This window comes from Liolophura sinensis, chromosome 6 (genome assembly GCF_032854445.1).
Source record: "Liolophura sinensis isolate JHLJ2023 chromosome 6, CUHK_Ljap_v2, whole genome shotgun sequence".
Taxonomy (NCBI): Eukaryota; Metazoa; Mollusca; class Polyplacophora; order Chitonida; family Chitonidae; genus Liolophura; species Liolophura sinensis.
The window spans coordinates 37,026,166-37,044,811 of NC_088300.1; the positions used below are offsets into that span (position 1 = coordinate 37,026,166).

The 18,646-nt window shown below is 38.9% G+C and overlaps 1 protein-coding gene across 1 annotated transcript in view; it reads left to right on the forward strand.

Annotated features, from left to right (window-relative positions):
• The window catches only part of LOC135468163 (kinesin-like protein KIF26B), a 67,875-nt gene that overhangs the window by 29,481 nt on the left and 19,748 nt on the right, over positions 1-18,646 (forward strand). Inside the window, exons 5-6 of the mRNA XM_064746252.1 lie at positions 9,314-9,514; positions 14,518-14,611. Coding sequence (XP_064602322.1) covers positions 9,314-9,514; positions 14,518-14,611 — 295 coding nt within the window. The remainder of the gene's footprint in view (positions 1-9,313; positions 9,515-14,517; positions 14,612-18,646) is intronic.

An 18,646-nucleotide genomic window follows, 5' to 3' on the forward strand; every position in this document is an offset into this window, starting at 1 on the left:
TTCAGGAGATGGACGGGGCAAACGGCTCCTTATATATAGTGTACAAATACATTTGGTTCTAAGTGTTTCTCTCTTCCTGCTTGTATACTGATTTGACATCTGTTAGAAAATCCAACTTAGTCTGAGTACATCAGTAAAATGTCACAAACAAATTATCGCACAGTGCTGACAACAGTTTTCTCAATATTGCCATGTGTAGCCAATCAGTATTCTTATAGTTTGTGTTTGCAACTATTCAAGAGCAACATGGAACTTTGCAACATGGAACTTTGCGACCTGCAGCCATCCATTAGGATTTTTTAAATTGTATTTGTACTTAACAAGCCAAACAGTTGGCATTAATTCTCTTAGATTCAGCATAAAGACAAAACATTTAATTTGTTGTTTTTTTGATAATGTCCATGTGTGTGCATGTTTTGGAGGTCACAAAAAGACGATCCTAACTTTTTATAAGTTGTGTCTTCTCATCTTACCTAATCAGATCATCTGACTGCAAGTACTGTCAGAAAACAATGTGTCATGCTTACATGTAACAGAGACTTGACTTTGAGGATAAGCCTGTTATCAGATTTGTGTCATGATGTATAATTATATATGTCTGTAGCGTGTTTATTTGTACATGTAACATCTGAGACTAGTGGATGTTTACATTGTGCTATAGATAATAATTGGGCGTTGAGTCAGTGCTTGGCGATATTGTGGCTATTCTCATGTTTAGAAGATTTTCCGTCCTAAACATTGATTTGTTCGGACAGATGGTGATCTAACACCGCCAAATTCCTCAGGAACAGTTTCACATGCAGTCACGGATATTAGGTTAGGTGGTGGATGTTTTGTTTGAGAGAAACAATTGGATTGGTCTCGTTGGTAAAGTGCAAAAACAGATCCCAATAACACTACAGCTGTTGTAATATAAGCAGCAGGATATTGTTCTTTAAGACAACTTCTTTTATAAAACAACAGTAGCTGCTGGCAGAAGATAAGGAACCTTACAGAATAGTACCCAGCTGGATTGCTTTCATGGCTCTTCCAGGTGGTATTTCAATAAATCTCTTTAGCATTTGTTAACTTAAGATTCCAATAACCTACCATCAAAATATTTTTGTTTCCATCCACTAAATTTTGGAAATTTCACTTCAGTTATTTAAGTTAGAGTGTTATTTATTTATTTTTTTTTTGTCTAAGTTTCTAGCTGCTGACAAAGTTAATGTCTTGTTCAAGATTTCATCAGAAGTTTTGCAGGATTTCACCCCAAGATGATACTTCCCAATAATCGGAAGACGATTTTAATTGTCTTGGCCAAACACACTGTAATTGCTTCGCGGTCTTAAAGTTTAGAGTGGCTTCTGAAGAGAGCCTGTGGAAGGTTTTGTGAAGGATATAAAGATACGGACTGCTGAAGATCTGAGTGCCCTACCATCCAAATCTATCACAAAACATTGTTACCATTTGTCAGACTCAGCCAGCGTAAGCTCTTGCTTAAATAGCCTATTGATATTGCCAATAGTGTATAAATATTATTGCCAGGCTCCTCGGTAGGAAAGTCAATTTTCCATCTATTGACATAATTTCGCTGCCTCTTTTATTTGGGAGTTGTGGAAATGAGTAATACTGTTATCAGTAAACAGGGACTTGCTGAGCATGGCAAACAAGCCTACAGTCTGCTATCATCATAACACAACCAATAAAAACACTTTGTCTTAGACCAAGTTAAGGGGTGTCTGTACGTAATTGTGTGAGTTTGAAAGTTTTGTTTTTACCTGAGTTATCCTCCGTGATCATCAACAGTTCAGTCGTTTGAAGAATCAACAATTGTCAACATACCAGTGTTTACTGTTATGTTCAAGAGGCTCATCAAGAAAGTTCCAGCGGAATTAGATAACAAGGGAATTATAATGACGGGTGTAGTCTTGGGTTCTATCAGCATTGTTTAGTAGTTTTGTATCTAGGGAGGCCTGAGATATCTAGCAATGTAGCCTGAAGTTCTGCCCGGGATGTCAGGAAAAGTTGAGATGCCAATAAGTTGCAAGTATATGATTTTGGCATGGTTTGAGCTCTTCTTGAGCCATTTCTCCATGGTTATGATTGCGATAGTATTGGACTGGATGGCCAGTACGTCTGGGTAGTTACTGCAGGGGTAATTTTCACCAGGCAATTTCGAGTAACATTTATCCTGATACCAGGGCACATGCCACTTTTTTTTTTTTTAAGCTCTGAATTAAGAATTGCGGTGATATGAGGTTCCGTGTTATCTATGTCTCACAAAATAATGAAACATACCATGAAGGCTCCATTGGACTTGGCAGTTAACTCATCATTCTCTAGCAATGTTCTTAAGAGCTGTGTCAAGACCTGTATTATCTTAGGAGATGGATGGAGCAGTGGTACTCCAGTGATTCATGGTAAACCCCGGCCTGTAGACTTAGGGGTGGACAGGCTTGGAGCCATCATCTCTGCTGGGGGAATGTATGACCGTAACCATAACCAGACACGTCAGTGGGGCCTGCAAATCTTATTAGAAACTGACTTTCTTCCTGTAGTGTTATGCCCTTGTGCACTAGTGTAATAATTACAAATTACATGTGAAAACAGTTGGGAGACTAAGGCCTGTTTTAAGTCCACGCCAGACCCCTGGAGCCCAATGTCGCCTCCGTTTAGGGTAATTTTACAAGGTCGCAGCATGATCACAACAATCACTATTATTACTCCATGTCTTCTAAACAGTTTTTCACTATTCAGTTTTTATTTACTTTTTCCCTCTGTACTTTTTTCAATTTTTTTTTTTGTTTTTTTTTTTGATGTTTTTTTTATTTTTGGGGGTTTTTGCTGTAAATAATCATTTGTCAGACAGACTTGACTGGCAATTTTCCTGGCCTGTTGTCAATTATCCTGGAGACCAGGATATTATTAAAGAGTTTCACCTTGTGGTAGAGATAGCTTTGGGAGGGTTTTGAAGGGCACTTTGATGTGCCCCCTGGCATGTCGGCCCCACCCCCTACCCTCGTAGGCTGGCTCCTGTCGGGATACTCCATAAACCTTAGCTACTGTAACACTGGATAATTTCTTCAACTGGAGTTTAATATCTGACCCCATTCATCAGCTTAGGATGCCAGCAAATTGGTATTATCTTGGCATTTTCTGGACGTTTATTACCATTAGCATGGTTCCTGTTTCCGGCTCCTCATACTGCACATTATCATAGTCATGTCTGTCCATAAAGTTTGCCCAATGCTGTTTTGGGTTAACTAGCGATGTTAAAAGTGATCATTTTCATCTTCACATCCACAACATTGTTGTCGACTCCAGAGGCTTTTCAGGCATTTTACAGATTGATTAACTTCTGTTGTTATAAAGCTTGGAAGGCAAAATAAAATGCAAGTTTATAAACATTGAAAACAGTCATTTTCTATAGTAAGTGTTGCTGGCATCATTGGCATGTATCCAGTGACACTTGGTTTTGACTGCTGGGTGTCATTTGCAGTACTGATAAGGACTGGTGATATGCACCCTCCCCCCCACCCCACCCTCCCAACCCCGCCAGTAATATTTGTTTTGCAAAGATAAAATACAGTCATATCCAGTTACACTTTGCCACACATACACTTACATATGATTTCCCCTATGACATTATCACCAGAAATCTGTTGACGTACACTTATGGTAAAGAGCAGATGTATTCCAGTGTTGCTCCCTCCACTAATTTGATGGTAGACTAGATGGTGGCATTGCTGTAAATTGTAGGACTCTTACATTAACATCCTTCTCATTGTTGATTCCATAGATATGAGTTCAAATCTAACAGGGGACACTTTTATGTCAGTTTCTTAAAAGGCATTAAATTGTAGTATTTAATAGTGCTGTCATAGCAGAGTGACTCAGGGGCTTCTCTCCAGGGCCATCAGTGTGAATTCATCCAGCTAATTCAGACTTTCTCTCCATGTGTACGTGGGAAGGTATGCCAGCAACCTGCAGATGGTCGTGAGTTTCCTCAGGCTCTTCCCAGTTAGTCTCCCGTCATAATGCGAACCGCCATCAGATAAGTGAAATATTCTTGAGAATGGTGTAAAACACCAGTGAAATGAATGAATAATAGGTTGTTTCTTTTGAGTAAAGGTAAAATGAGGGACGTTTTTTGTACTTGAGGTTTTAATAGTGTGATTTTATACAGTGTGTGATGTTGGATATGAAAATCACAGGTTCTGGCATACAGTAAATGACCTAAAATTTAGCCCATGAATAAGTTGATCATTTTGCCTAATTCTCTGAGTTCCATTGATTTTCTCAAAAGTTGTTGTGATGTTTGTTTGGAAAGTGGGATGATTTCCTATGGGAAAGATGTACACATAAGTTTTGGCACCAGTAGTAATATTTTATGGCTTTTATTTGCTTCTAAAAGTGAATTTTTTGTGTGTGAGATTTTAAGTTGTTTACCTTAATTCTCAACAAAAGTTTCACTGTAACCTTTCTGTAGTTGACTTGAAGCATATGTATGTAAAAAGTTCACGGAGTAAAATTTTCACGGATCTTCGTCCTTAATATTTAACATATACAGAAAATGTTGAACTTTTCGTCTGTGCCATTTGGTTGCTTGAGAACTGGTGTGGAGTGAAAAACATGGTCAAGATCTTTTTTTAATCTGGACTTGGTGTAAGTGGATCAAAATTAATGGAATCAGTAATCTGGCTGCCACTTGGAAGTTAACCCCGCTGTCTGCGGTCAGGCCAGCCCATCCACCCCCATCTATCTCATCGATGGATTTTCTTTCAAGGAGCTTGATAGTCCAGCTGAAGATTGCAGGGAAAGACGAAATGAGATTTTTAGATTGGGAGATTGAGAAATTAAATCCTGATATATCTTTAAGGCTGAGAAGTTCCTGATGGCGTGTCATTACAGCAGCAGATTATTGGACCTATTGTTTTAATATAACTCTCAGCGGCTGACGTTGACGTGCTGCGTCTAGCCCTGTGTGAGGTCAGCCAATCAGCACTTGAGGCTTGCGGGCAGATTGTCCCACTGATACTCCTATGGATATGAGTTAGGATTGAGGTGACAAGAAGGTGAACACCAGCACTGTCAGACAACAACACTTATCATCTGATGGCCTAATATCTCTACAGCTATGCATCTCCCACCCCACCCCCCCCACCCCACCCCCCATCTACATGCTGGACATGTGACATGTGTAAGTTCATATATACATGTACTTGTAAATATGTGTAAATTAATATGTGACTAAACATAACAAGGATTTTGACTCATATAGGGAAACAATTTGCCAGATAATTTTATAAAATTCTGTCAACTTCATTTAATAATTGTCATTAAGTTCATAAAAATGATATGAACAGAAAATAAGAAATGCAAAAAGTATAATGTTCTTGATATAACTATAATATATGTGCAGCTATGATCAGTTTGTTCAGTGAAGTATGGTGGTTGAGTTGAAATTGTGGATGATACTTGGTTGGGAATGGCTGAGTAAGTTTGGGTGTGTGTTGATACCTGATTGGGGATAGTTGGTTAAGTGTGGGTGTGTGTTGATACCTGGTTGGGGATGGCTGAGTAAGTTTGGTTGTGTGTGTTTAACACTGAATTTTTATTAATACAACTTACCTGATTGGGGATGGTTGGCTAAGTGTGGGTGTGTGTTGATACCTGATTGGGGATGGTTGGTTCAGTGTGGGTGTGAGTGGATACCTGGTTGGAGATGGCTGGTTACGTTTGGGTGTGTGTTGATACCTGATTGGGGATGGTTGGCTAAGTGTGGGTGTGTGTTAATACCTGGTTGGGGATGGCTGAGTAAAGTTTGGGTGTGTGTTGATACCTGATTGTTGATGGTTGGTTAAGTGTGGGTGTGTGTTGATACCTGGTTGGGGATGGCTGAGTAAAGTTTGGGTGTGTGTTGATACCTGATTGGGGATGGTTGGTTAAGTGTGGGTGTGTGTTGATACCTGGTTGGGGATGGCTGAGTAAGGTTGGTTGTGTGTGTTTAACACTGAATTTTTATTAATACAACTTACCTGATTGGGGATGGTTGGCTAAGTGTGGGTGTGTGTTGATACCTGGTTGGGGATGGTTGGTTAAGTGTGGGTGTGTGTTGATTCCTGATTAGGCCTGGCAGGGTAAGATCTGCTGCTGTGATCCTCCTGCCCCTTAGTGCTAAGTCATGCAATAGGGATGTACACCATCCCTAACCTACCTTTTGATGCGAGAAGTCCTGGAATCCCCTGGTCTGGGGGCTGCAATGTTAAAGTATAACTATGTAACATGCTGGCTTCCTGTCAAGGCCACAATTCATCAACAGTTAATGGACATGGTCTTCGCGCATATTTTTTTCTGGGTTTTCTGGTTAGCTAGGCTTTGTCCTACTGCGCAAGCCTTGACTTCAGAGAGGCAGAACATTTTGTGGTCATGTATATTTAGTGGTGGTGCTTTTGTGAGTCAGGGTTGCGAATTCTAGAAATTTTACAAAGCGGACACATCTGGGTTTGTTACTTAGGTGATCAGAATGTTCCATTGCTTGAGAATGTTCATGGCAAGTGCACTTGTACTTGTGCACGTGTACATCTTGGTGCATAATTAGACATAATTAAAAGCATCATCCAACCCCAGAACATTAACACCAGGATTTGCTTTTTTTCTCATGTTTTAAAACATATTTATCTGATGATGTTTGTGCATGAATGAGTTTCAGGAACAAGTCATTCCTTGTTGAACAAAAACAGGTATAATAGGCCTACATACATTTCAGATGATATCTTGTCATTTGTGACTTGTGCAGATAATGTCATGTTGCAAGCATTCTATATCTGCATTGAGTATCCTCCAGGACATGTGCACCTAAAATACAGTATAAAATAGAGCGTAAGTCGCAAAGTTGTATTAATAAGAATTTAGTGTTAAACAAAATGTGGCCACAATTGGAAATGTAATGAAAGATGAAACGATATATAATCATTGGTTCCTTAAGTGTAATAGAACGGTTCTGAGTTCAGTTCATCAAATACTTCAGCATGCAGGATCATGCTGACATTTTCTGTTCCTCTCCTCTTTTTCTTCACTTTATGAAATGATGTAATTGACACAGTATGTTTTTGTGGCACATTAAGCTAGTTCACTCTCTCCCTTGCTGCAGTTGAACATTTTTCAGACCATGGACGGTTTCTATTTCGCACACATGGTGTACTTTTTTTTATGACTGTTTTTTTATTATCCATTCAAAGGGTTTTCTGATAGCTTGCAGTTGTATAGAGGTAACTATATCTGGAACCATGTAAGCAATCTCTCATCCATTAGGTGTCCGTTTTGTTCTGGTACATTGCCTACTGTCGTAAAAGTCGGCCATTGTTGTGGTGAATTATGGGTAGTTGGCCAAGTTTATCACTTGATGTTTGTGCTATATCACCCCAGGCTCTCATTTCTTCACGCCATATTCCTAGCTGAAGTGCAAATCATTAGCTACAGGTTTTTTTTTTTGTCTGCAGCAATTTCGCACAAAATTGGAACTTGTACACGTAACAGCCATTTTGTGATAGGTTCATTCGCCTCAGGCTATGCACAATTTTTCTGTTTCTTCAAACTACGAGTGTGGTAATTTGCTATAGAGTACCCAGATTGAGGTTTTGGAAATTTCCATAATATTAAAACCCGATTGTTTTGGAATAGTTTTTTGAAACTTGTCTGACAACTCCGGACTGCTTACATATATTGACGAGAATGATAGGGATACCCATGATTTGTAATTTGAGTGTTGTTCTTAATTGTGTGTACATGTAACGATATGGCAGAATTATCCATATAGGGGGAAGAGTACATGTATAAATTCCATGTTGTGCTAGTATATCATAGCCTTATGATTGCCAGATACATTAAGACATCAAGAAGAGAATTTGCAGATTGCATGAAAAGTTACAGTGTTTCAATCATGCAGTATCAAATTGCTGTTGTGGCAGAGATCTTACAATCTGTAGGTATATGTACACTTCTAGGCACCTCCTAGTAAAATTGCCAGAATATATTGTGAAGCTTATTTGAAAGTTAGAAAGGAAAGTTTATGAGCATATGTATATCAAAGCATGCGACTTCTATATGATGAGTGTCAGCTCGATTTGTGCAAGCAGACAATACAAATCATGCTACTGTTTTGCCCCTGGGTGATTGCGTTTTTTTCTGTGCAATTGAAGGATTTCTGGCTCTTATGGCTGATACTATTGATTGTGTGTGAAGCCTGATCCATGTTAAGTGACAAGGCTTGTCAGCTGCATGATCTTTGTAAGCCGGTTACAGACAGACAGTGTTACGAGATCTGCTTGATGCTGTGGTGTTAACCACAATTGGGAGCAGTCTGAGAAAGATGGGCTAGTGTCCCATATTATGTCATTTCAGATCTGTTAAGTGGGTATTCTCACATTTGTCAGGATATGATAACATGAAAAATATCGTCATAACATACTTCTGTGACATATCATTACTGTCTGTCTGCCTTTTAAGGCTTCAGGAAGAGTTTTTTCAGCTGGGGTCAAAAGTTTGGTTTGATAGTTAAAATGTATGAATGCTTGAAAATATATTAAACTTCTTAGCCCTTTCTGTTTCTTTAAAATAAACTTTGCTTCATTTTTATAGTATGTATCACTTAACATTATTTCAGCCATGTGAATGAATGATTCTAGTATTTTATCCATGGTTGTATTGTTTTCCAATATGATATAGCTGGAAGCTCATGCATTATAATTTAAGATGTACAACATGGAGAGCAACACCAGAGCAGCGAAGACAGTGTGGTATCTGGCAAATGGTCACACTATTCCAGTGAAGTACCCCCTCTTGTCAGTTTACCTCAGTCAGGGTTTTATCCTAACTGTTCATGTAAATGCATAAATAGTAGCAAATTACACGCCCCCTAGCGCCATGGCTTCAGCAGAATTGGGTAACGAAAATTCAGTGATGTTCATTGCAATTTATTAGACGTTTTATTGGTCTGGAAATACTCAAAATGCTGTGTTGTCATCACATTTAACATATATCACATTTAAACAATGCAAAGAGTTTTCACACCTTTAAATCATACCGGATGACCTCAATTTTTCATGAGCTCGAGATATCGACCATTTTGACTTCTGCATTATGCTTCATTGATGGTGGCTGTAATGGTTGAAGCAACAATTTCTGGCTGCATCTGTCAGACTATAAAGTGAAAAAAATCTTTGAAATATGCAATAAGTCATCAGTCAGGTATAAAGAAATTACATAAATGTACCTGGTCCTGCCCGATTGTTCCTAGATTGTGTTTACATGTGGGATTTTTGTGTTTCAGGTAAAGGTAATGCTCCGAATCTGTCCCTCCACATACTCCGAGCAGAGCGCCTCTTTCCTGTCCGTCGACCCCCGTAAGAAACAAGTGACCGTTTATGACCCGTCCCACTGTGGGTATGCGTCAGCCAGTCAGCGCCGCACAGGTGTGCCCGCACCCAAAATGTTTGCCTTTGATGCAGTCTTCTGTCCAGATGACTCTGTGGTAAGTATATATATATATATATATATATATATATGTTGAAATGCCTTCTCAACTTTCTACATTCTGTTACATTCCTTAACATTAACAGAATGTAGAAAGTTGAGAAGGCGTTTTATTATTTTTTTTTCCTATGTAAATTCTCCTCACCAGGGGATTTTTCTCTCTTTCTTCAAATATATATATTTATACATAAGTTTGAACAGGTAGTTTAAGGACAAAGCGTAAATTTGCCTTAGCTGCGAGATACCCAGAAATCTCAATGTTGTCTGGTTTTCAATCTCTCATTAAACACATCCATAGCCCATGTTTGTTAAAAGATAGGACACCAAAAAGTTGACCAATTGAACGGACGACAGACTGACCAGCAGACCAAGAAATCGACTTATACAGAGCTGCAACACCAGTTAGCAGTGAGAGTGTGCCTTTGGGAATCACAAAATGAGAAAGTAGACATTACTGTGTTTGGGGTATTTTGGTTATATGCAGTGAACACCACTGCCTGTGTTAAAATTTGAAAATACAAGGCTGTATAATATCTGTAGTAAAAAAAAGTCCTGCTTGGAAGTATGATTCATGCCTTTTTGTTCTAACAGAGATTCACCTAATGTACCGTACTTTAACAGTTAGAATTTTAACAGCTAGAATTTTTAGTGCTTTCTGCTGATATCTCATATACCATTTCTTCCGTGAGCGTGACAGAGCCTTTACAGTTAAGAGACATAAAACACATACATATGTATCATATTCAGAAATGTACATTCACCTTACTTTCAATTTTGAAAAAAATATCTCCTTTATTGTGTGTGAAATCCTGTTAGGTCATCCATGATTAGAACATGTTGATGTAAGTATACATGTGGAACAGCTCCAGAAAAAAAAAGCAGTTTTTTTCACTTGCCTTAGAGAATATTTAAGGGTGAAACTTACCAGCTAATTTAGAGACACTGACATTTTTCTGGTGTGGCAGTGAGGTCACCCAGTGTTTTGTGTTAAGAAGTTGTCTCTTGTGAAGACCTCCCAGGTAGATCATTACAGTTACAAATTGTCACAGCCAGAAACCTTCTCGCCTTACTTTTAAACACTTAAGTGGGAAAACGCAACTATCAAACATCGCACTGTCTCAGTTAGGCATTTACACACCCAAAAAATTCTTGGGAGCTTAGCAAGGTTGTGCTTTTACTTGAATTTTTGCTTTTAATAGCGTTATTTTCAGGGTTTCCAGACCTCCCAGTTAAGGTTAAGTCAGGCATATGTAATTTGTAATTATCAGCAGGAAGAAAAAGTGCAAACAAAAAAACAAAAGGCGTGTAAGCTTGTGAAGACTGGTTAAAGCCATTTTTAGGATGTAGAAAATATATTTTGGCACAAGATCTGTTGACATGTGTGTCAAGGGTAACTCCACGAATACATTTGTAAATGCATCACATTGAAGTGGTTTAGATAATGTATGGATGGCAAATGTATAAGGATCTCTGCTGGAGTTGCGTGTGCATACATGTGTGACCATGAGAGGGTTCTCTGCTGAACGCGAGAGGGTTCTCTGCTGCAGTGGCATGTGCATACATGTGTGACCATGAGAGGGTTCTCTGCTGCAGTTGCATGTGCATACATGTGTGACCATGAGAGTGTTCTCTGCTGTGTTTGCATGTGCGTACATGTGTGACCATGAGAGGTTTCTCTGCTGCAGTGGCATGTGCATACATGTGTGACCATGAGAGGTTTCTCTGCTGCAGTGGCATGTGCATACATGTGTGACCATGAGAGGGTTCTCTGCTGCAGTTGCATGTGCGTACATGTGTGACCATGAGAGGGTTCTCTGCTGCAGTTGCATGTGCGTACATGTGTGACCATGAGAGGGTTCTCTGCTGCAGTGGCATGTGCATACATGTGTGACCATGAGAGGTTTCTCTGCTGCAGTGGCATGTGCATACATGTGTGACCATGAGAGGGTTCTCTGCTGCAGTTGCATGTGCATACATGTGTGACCATGAGAGTGTTCTCTGCTGCAGTCGCATGTGCATACATGTGTGACTGTGAGAGGGTTCTCTGCTGCAGTGCCATGTGCATACATGTGTGACCATGAGAGGGTTCTCTGCTGCAGTTGCATGTGCATATATGTGTGACCATGAGAGGGTTCTCTGCTGTGTTTGCATGTGCGTACATGTGTGACAGTAAGAGGGTTCTCTGCTGAACGCGAGAGGGTTCTCTGCTGCAGTGGCATGTGCATACATGTGTGACCATGAGAGGGTTCTCTGCTGCAGTTGCATGTGCATACATGTGTGACCATGAGAGGGTTCTCTGCTGCAGTTGCATGTGCATACATGTGTGACTGTAAGAGGGTTCTGTTGCAGTGGCATGTGTATACATGTATGACCGTGAGAGTGTTCTCTGCTGCAGTTGCATGTGCATATATGTGTGACTGTGAGAGGGTTCTCTGCTGCAGTTGCATGTGCATACATGTGTGACTGTAAGAGGGTTCTGTTGCAGTGGCATGTGTATACATGTATGACCGTGAGAGTGTTCTCTGCTGCAGTTGCATATGCATACATGTATGACTGTGAGAGGGTTCTCTGCTGCAGTTGCACGTGCCTACATATGTGACTGTGAGAGGGTCCTCTGCTACATCACCATAGTTATGCATCTGTGTATTGTACAGCTAATTTTGTGAAGCAGCTACATACACATATATGTAAGCCAAGCAGTGAGCTGGGCTTAATATTTTTTGATATTTCCTTCTTCATTACTACTTCTGGTCAAACACATGACTTACATCTTTGAGTGCAAAACTGGTTTTCGGGTTTTGTCATTTCATGTGGTAGAATTCATGAATTGTCAGATTTGGTTCTCAAAAATCATGGGCCTTTGTTTTAAAAACATATGTGGCAACCCTGTTGTAATCTATGGCTACTTGTACACGTAAATGTGTTAAACACTGTAAAGTTAGCTGGCACAACTGGAGTGATATCTCACAAATCAAATTTAAGCTATTTTATCTGTGTACATAAAAAAATTGTGCTTGGTGTGTAAGTGCAAGAGAAGTTTTTGGTGCACCTCTACTTTTACAGAAAACGTTGTTATAACTGTCAGTAATGTTCTAACATTCTTCTAGATGAAGTGGGAACTATTAAATGTCCCGTACGTAAGCCTCATTATGTCTCCGCGTATTATTACTTAAACTATTAAATGTCAGATGGATTATGCTCTGAAAGTTGAAGTCCATTGAATTACATATGGTTTTGATTAAATGTGAAATAACCCATAATCAGGTTTCTTACCTCATTTTTCACCCTTCCAAAAAAAGGAAGGGAAACACAATTTATTTTGGCCTGATTGATACTGTGACTTTTAGATCTTGGCCTATTTTAGCGAATTGATTGTGTTAGATAGTTTTGAACTCTGATTGCAGCTGAGCAGCCATAAATTTGTTTCATTTGCATGATGGTGAAGCTTACGCTCTGATGTAGGTACTTTGTTGGCATGGTAATTACAAGACAGTGTTTTACACACAAGCACTCAGTTTGCCAAATTCATCACTGTGTATAGAAAAATGTGTATGATTATCCGAGTGATATACTGGCAGATGGTTGTGCTTTAGGGTAGTTATAATTCAGGGTTTGGTTGTTTTATAAGCGTATGAAGACTTAATACGTGTAAACTTTATTGGTACATGTGTTAACTGTTTGTCAAGATTAAAATGCCATCTACTTTGTATGAGGAGGAGACTGTAGTTCAAGTAAGGCCTAATTTTTAATACACTTTTGAATAACAAGCCCCAGCTGTTTATAAGTAGATCCAATTTTGCTTTAAGAGAGATATAAAAGTTGACAGAGTAACATCACAAAGTTTCTTTATGGATAACTTCTGATTTATTTTTACCACTTGATAACAGTCTTAGAATGTACATCAAAAAGTTGGTTAAAGCAAATCAGAAGTTGTTATCCATAGAGATACTTTATGTTGTTGGATCTAATTTTCCAGTTATTTCAAGTTATGTAGAGTCAATTTTTATCATAACATGCAATTTGAGATGAATTGTAGAATTTTCTGACAAATTTGAAATTTTGATTTGCCCTGAGTAACTACAACTAAGTTTAGAATCTGTGGCTCCGATTATTTCAGTACCAGCAGGACACACTTCCATTAATGCAGCTGGGTCAATCAGAAACTCAGTGGGTGACTTCAGCCCTGCTCTAATACGTTATCAAAAAGCTCATCTCAAACCATAGTCAGCTGTCTTATATTTGGAGTACGTGTTTTAATGGCATTTAAACTTGATCTTCAGATGGCCTTATGGACATCTGCTAGATCTTTTACATAAATTCCTTCTTTCCATCTAGGTAATTCTGTTCATTGCTTTTGCATATTTCATTTGCTAATTTTTAGGAAAACCGAAATTACTGTTTTCACTCGCAAGTCTAGAGGAATGAAGTGAAATTTTTAGAACATCATTTTAGGGCAAATCATTTTGTGTAACCAATACTTGTTACATGTACGTGTATTTATCAGTGTGCATTGCTGGGGTTTTGCACTCTGTCAACGTGTGAACATTTTGGGCAGGGTTTCGGCATAATAGTCGCTTTCATATTAACTCACAGTCCTGATGGCCTTTTTGACTGATCAGCCACATGTGAAAACAGATCTTCCTGTAGGGGGAAATGAGAGACTAGTGGTGTCTGGATTGTTTATGGGGTCATCCAGTATGTATTTAAACTTCTCTACCAAATATCTCGAGCACCTATAACCCTAACTAGCTGCAGAAATGACACATAATCTGGTGCGTTCAAGGCAGTGGTTTGCAGGAGCTTGACTTTACCATGGTAAGTTCCAATGAGCTGGTTGTAAAGTGTTACATTGCCAAGACACCCTGGTGTGATGGAGCTGTGAAGATGTTTTAATCTCCTCCCACCTAGATAAATAAGGCACCGTTTACCCTTGAGCTGTCAAATTTGACATCAAATATGCTGGGTATTTTCTCATTTCTTGGTGATACTCTTTGCTTGCAGACGGAGATCTGTTCCAGTAGTCTGACTGAGATTGTACAAGCTGTAGTCAATGGTGCTGATGGCTGCCTCTTCTCCTATGGCCATGCTCGCTTTGGTAAGTTTCCACTAGGTTACCTCACATAAAAAATCTTTATCAAATGAACATTTCTCTTTGTTTCCTTTGCTTTTTAGTACTTTTGATTGATTGTATTTGACTTGGACATTGGAGTATGTTTAACTTGGACAATTGCTCCCACTTTCTAATGCTTCATTGTTTTTCTTCATTGTGTACTCATTGTGTATTTTTTTTAACTTGGTAATACATATGAAATATTTCCATGACAGAAGGCTTTATGTTTTCGTCCTAGTTTTTGTTATGTGAAGAGTCACGTCTGTTCCAAAGCAGATTTGAATATATGTTTACCTTGTGTGTTTGATTTGGTGATAGAAGTACATATATGTAAGTTAAAATATTAAAGCATAGCTCAAGATGCATAGGGTTGTTCTTAAAATATTGTTCTTATTATATAAAAATATAATAGTGCAGAAAGCTGTGCAGTACTTACATGATACTGGTGGATGAATTTGGTATAAAAGAGACCATTGTGCTCAGACTAACAAACAGTTCAATTTAAAACATGTGGTAAAATACTTTTAAACCTTACGCCATCCGTCTGGTTAAGTAATTTGTAAGATAGACGAAGTAATTTGTAACAGTGTTCTGAGGTGTAGATTATATGGGTAGGGTAGAACAATATATAACAGGTGTTATTGGAAGTGATGTAACAGCTACATTTTAGCATTTTTGCTTGAATATTAGTCATGGTAACCGGTGTCTCTCAAAACACATGTGCATGAATTTATAATGGATATTCCAGCACTGTAGCATTTTCTCTTTGTCTTTTTTGGAAAGTGATCATTTCAGTCCAAGAGCATTGCATTGCAAACCTTCAGATATGTGTTCTCTATACTTCATCCCTGCTGCAGGCCTTTCCTTGCAATGCCATCTGTGTCTTGTTGTTTTTTTTCTTAGATAAAAACTTGTGGACACAGAGTCTTTTTTTAAGAAGTTACAAGTGCTATTTAAACTATGTGTAAGTTAAACCAATCTCAAAGACGGTAATATTTTATCAGTATGGGGTAGATTAAAAAAACAGTCCTGGATCAGAGTGTTCAGTATGAAGAACAGCATGACGATGTGCTGATGGATGGAGACCCAATATAGGCCAGTGGAAATATTGCTCGCTTTTTTGTCCCTCTTCATTTATAAGATTGTTTCCAGTGAGCCTGGGAAAAAAGCTGGATTTCCTCCTGGATTCTATCAGAGAAGGGTAATCTAGTGCTGAGGCAAACACTTGTTTTTAATAGAATTGTCAAGTTTCCAGCTGGCAGAGACTGGTTATGTGTAGGGCTAATTCCTCACATTGCTGCTGTAAGCCGATCCATCTCTTTATTATAAGGTTACACTGATTTATACACAACAGCATCTCATCACACATTGCTCCTTATATACCCGCAATACGTAACCATACCTTACCATAAAAATTGTAATAAAATTTATTATTATTGAAAACAGGTTTTTACAAGCCTCATACTTTAAAACCCATATATGTTCCAGACAGTGGTTAAGGGGTATCGTAACCAGTTTTGACACTCTCTAAAATCTGAATCCTCGTTATGAAACAGCACATTGATGATATGAGCCAATACCCACTTCTGGCCTCATCAAAACTTCCAGGTAGATTGTGAAATACACGCATCTTCTTGTCAGTTTTCACATGTTGATTTATTTATCTGTTCTTTCAGAATATGTCTGGAATTCAGGGCTTTCAAAAGAATAAGAGTTTAATTTCCTGGGAAATGACATAGTTTACCATAAAACTGACATGTGTAATAACTTGTTCATTTCTGGATTGAAACAGTTCTCTGCTTGCATCTCCGTGCAAGGAGAAGCAGAATTGACCAGTGGATATAGCTACCATGCTGCTTCATCATTCTTAATCTGAATCTAGCTCTCTTCCAGCCACCCCTAAGCTCTAAAACACAAGGTCAGGGTTGGAATTGATACTGATGGGATTCTGTCGTCTGTTTACATGACTGAGTGTGGGTGTAAGAGCCTGAATCTGGGGGTTAGGGAGTGTGTTAGAGAAGGTGTAAGGCAAGGAGGTGACAACAGGCCTTTCCACTAGACACTTATAATCAGGGCAGTCAGATACAACAAATGTCAACAGCACAAGTTCATCATGATTTTTTTTTTTTTTCTTGTATATTTCATCAGGTTGATTTTGTGTACCCCATGTGTACCTCATGCGTGCAATAAGACTACTATTTAAACTAAGTATTTTGAGCCACACTTAAATTGTGAACTTTTAGAACAAGCTTTCCTCATAAAACTGAAATCGTAAAACTTAGTTGCAATCCAGAAATAGCAAAAACAATTTTATCACATTTGTTTTGATTGCTATGTGCGAGATTGTTCATGAAGTTGGGTTTGGTTGCTGCAAGATGGGATGCTATCATACATATGTAGTCAGGGCTGAGAGGTTAGAGCAAGGAAACAGGAGTGGTTTCTCCAGTGTCAGCATAATGTGACTAGGTGGGGTGTCATATCTGGTGTCTTGGGCAAGGTACATCAGTGGGGACAGCACTTTGCCACAAGAAGACACAATATATGTACACATATCTAATGACTCCTTGTCATCATAAAACTGAAAAATTGTTAAGTATGACATTAAACCCCAAGCATACATAAACACATGCACAGCTATTGCGAAATCACTTGTTGAAGATAAAATAGGTGAAAGTCCTGTTTTTGGTAGCCTGTAATCATTGTCTTCTTTCGCGAGAATTAAGTGTGTTAACTGTGTTGTGAAATTTCTTGTTCACAGTTTCAGATGATGGAGAATCTATGTTTACAGCTGCAGTGGCTGCAGACTGCTCAGAGCTTACTGAGCTAATTTTTTTTTACATCCTGCCAGTTGCATTTCAAACATCTATTATTTGTTTCAACTTCTTCAATCAAATAATGAAATTTGCACTGATTGCACAGGACGTGGAAGATGTAGTTAATACGTGCTTGATTTTGTTGTTAGATGAAATGTGATTTCTTGTCGTACGTGATCATTCAGTCCATCACTCAAACAATTCCAAGGGGAAAAACACAAGAAGTTGTGTTATCCAGAGCTGATGCTTGTGACAGTGAATGAAGACATTTGCTTGTTTGGTCATGTACAGTTATATATGTTCTTCTAGCTTGGCCCTAAAGACCTCGTTGGTTTGCTTACATGTATATTGCCCTTGTATAGGAGGTGGTAGTTAAACTTTGCCCTGTGTCAGTGTGCAATGGCAGGGAAACGGGTTTGAAGAGCTAATTAGAATGGGAGTGGTCAGCTAATGAATAGGAAATACTAGTGTATTCAATGCTGCCGGTTAGACGACAGCCTGAAATTTGGCCTGACAACATCAATAAGCTGATTAGCTCCTCTACAAGATTTTATTTCTCGCTTCACCGAGTCTGTTGCATATATACCAAACCCTGCCAAGAAGGGACTGCTGGGCGAAATTTAATTTGCAGCGGGTTCTGTAGAAGGAAGTCAGTGTTGAGGTCCATGCATGTACGTCTCTGATCAGATTCATCTACATGCAGGAATGCTGAGCAACAGGATCGACTTCCACATTGTCGGCCAGAATTGCATTCTAGGGCCGATTCGAGCATGGGTGGCTTTGCTGCTAAACCAAGTTAAATTGAACAAGGAGACTAGATTAGTTCATTTTTAACACTGATTGTCCCAGAGCAATAGGTCTTTCTTTTTTTGTGTACCCATAAATGTGTGCTGTCGGTGCTGAAGAGCAAAACTTGGATTAGAAACCATTCTTCATCATGAACAGAAAGGAGTACTTGTTATGTATGAAGTTGTCAAAGTTAAACAAGAATAGCCTCATTTCCCATATGGTTTTAATGTATTTGGTAGAAACCTGGTGAATCGAAACAAGAAAAATGGTCATGTAAATGATGTAATACATATCTGTTCCAACCCTCACCCCCCACCCCCACCCCCACCCCCTTCCCCACACAACTTCGTTCCCCCTTTCAAAATGTCTTCAGTGCTGACTGTTTACCATACCTAAGAAACCTTTTTATTATTGGAAG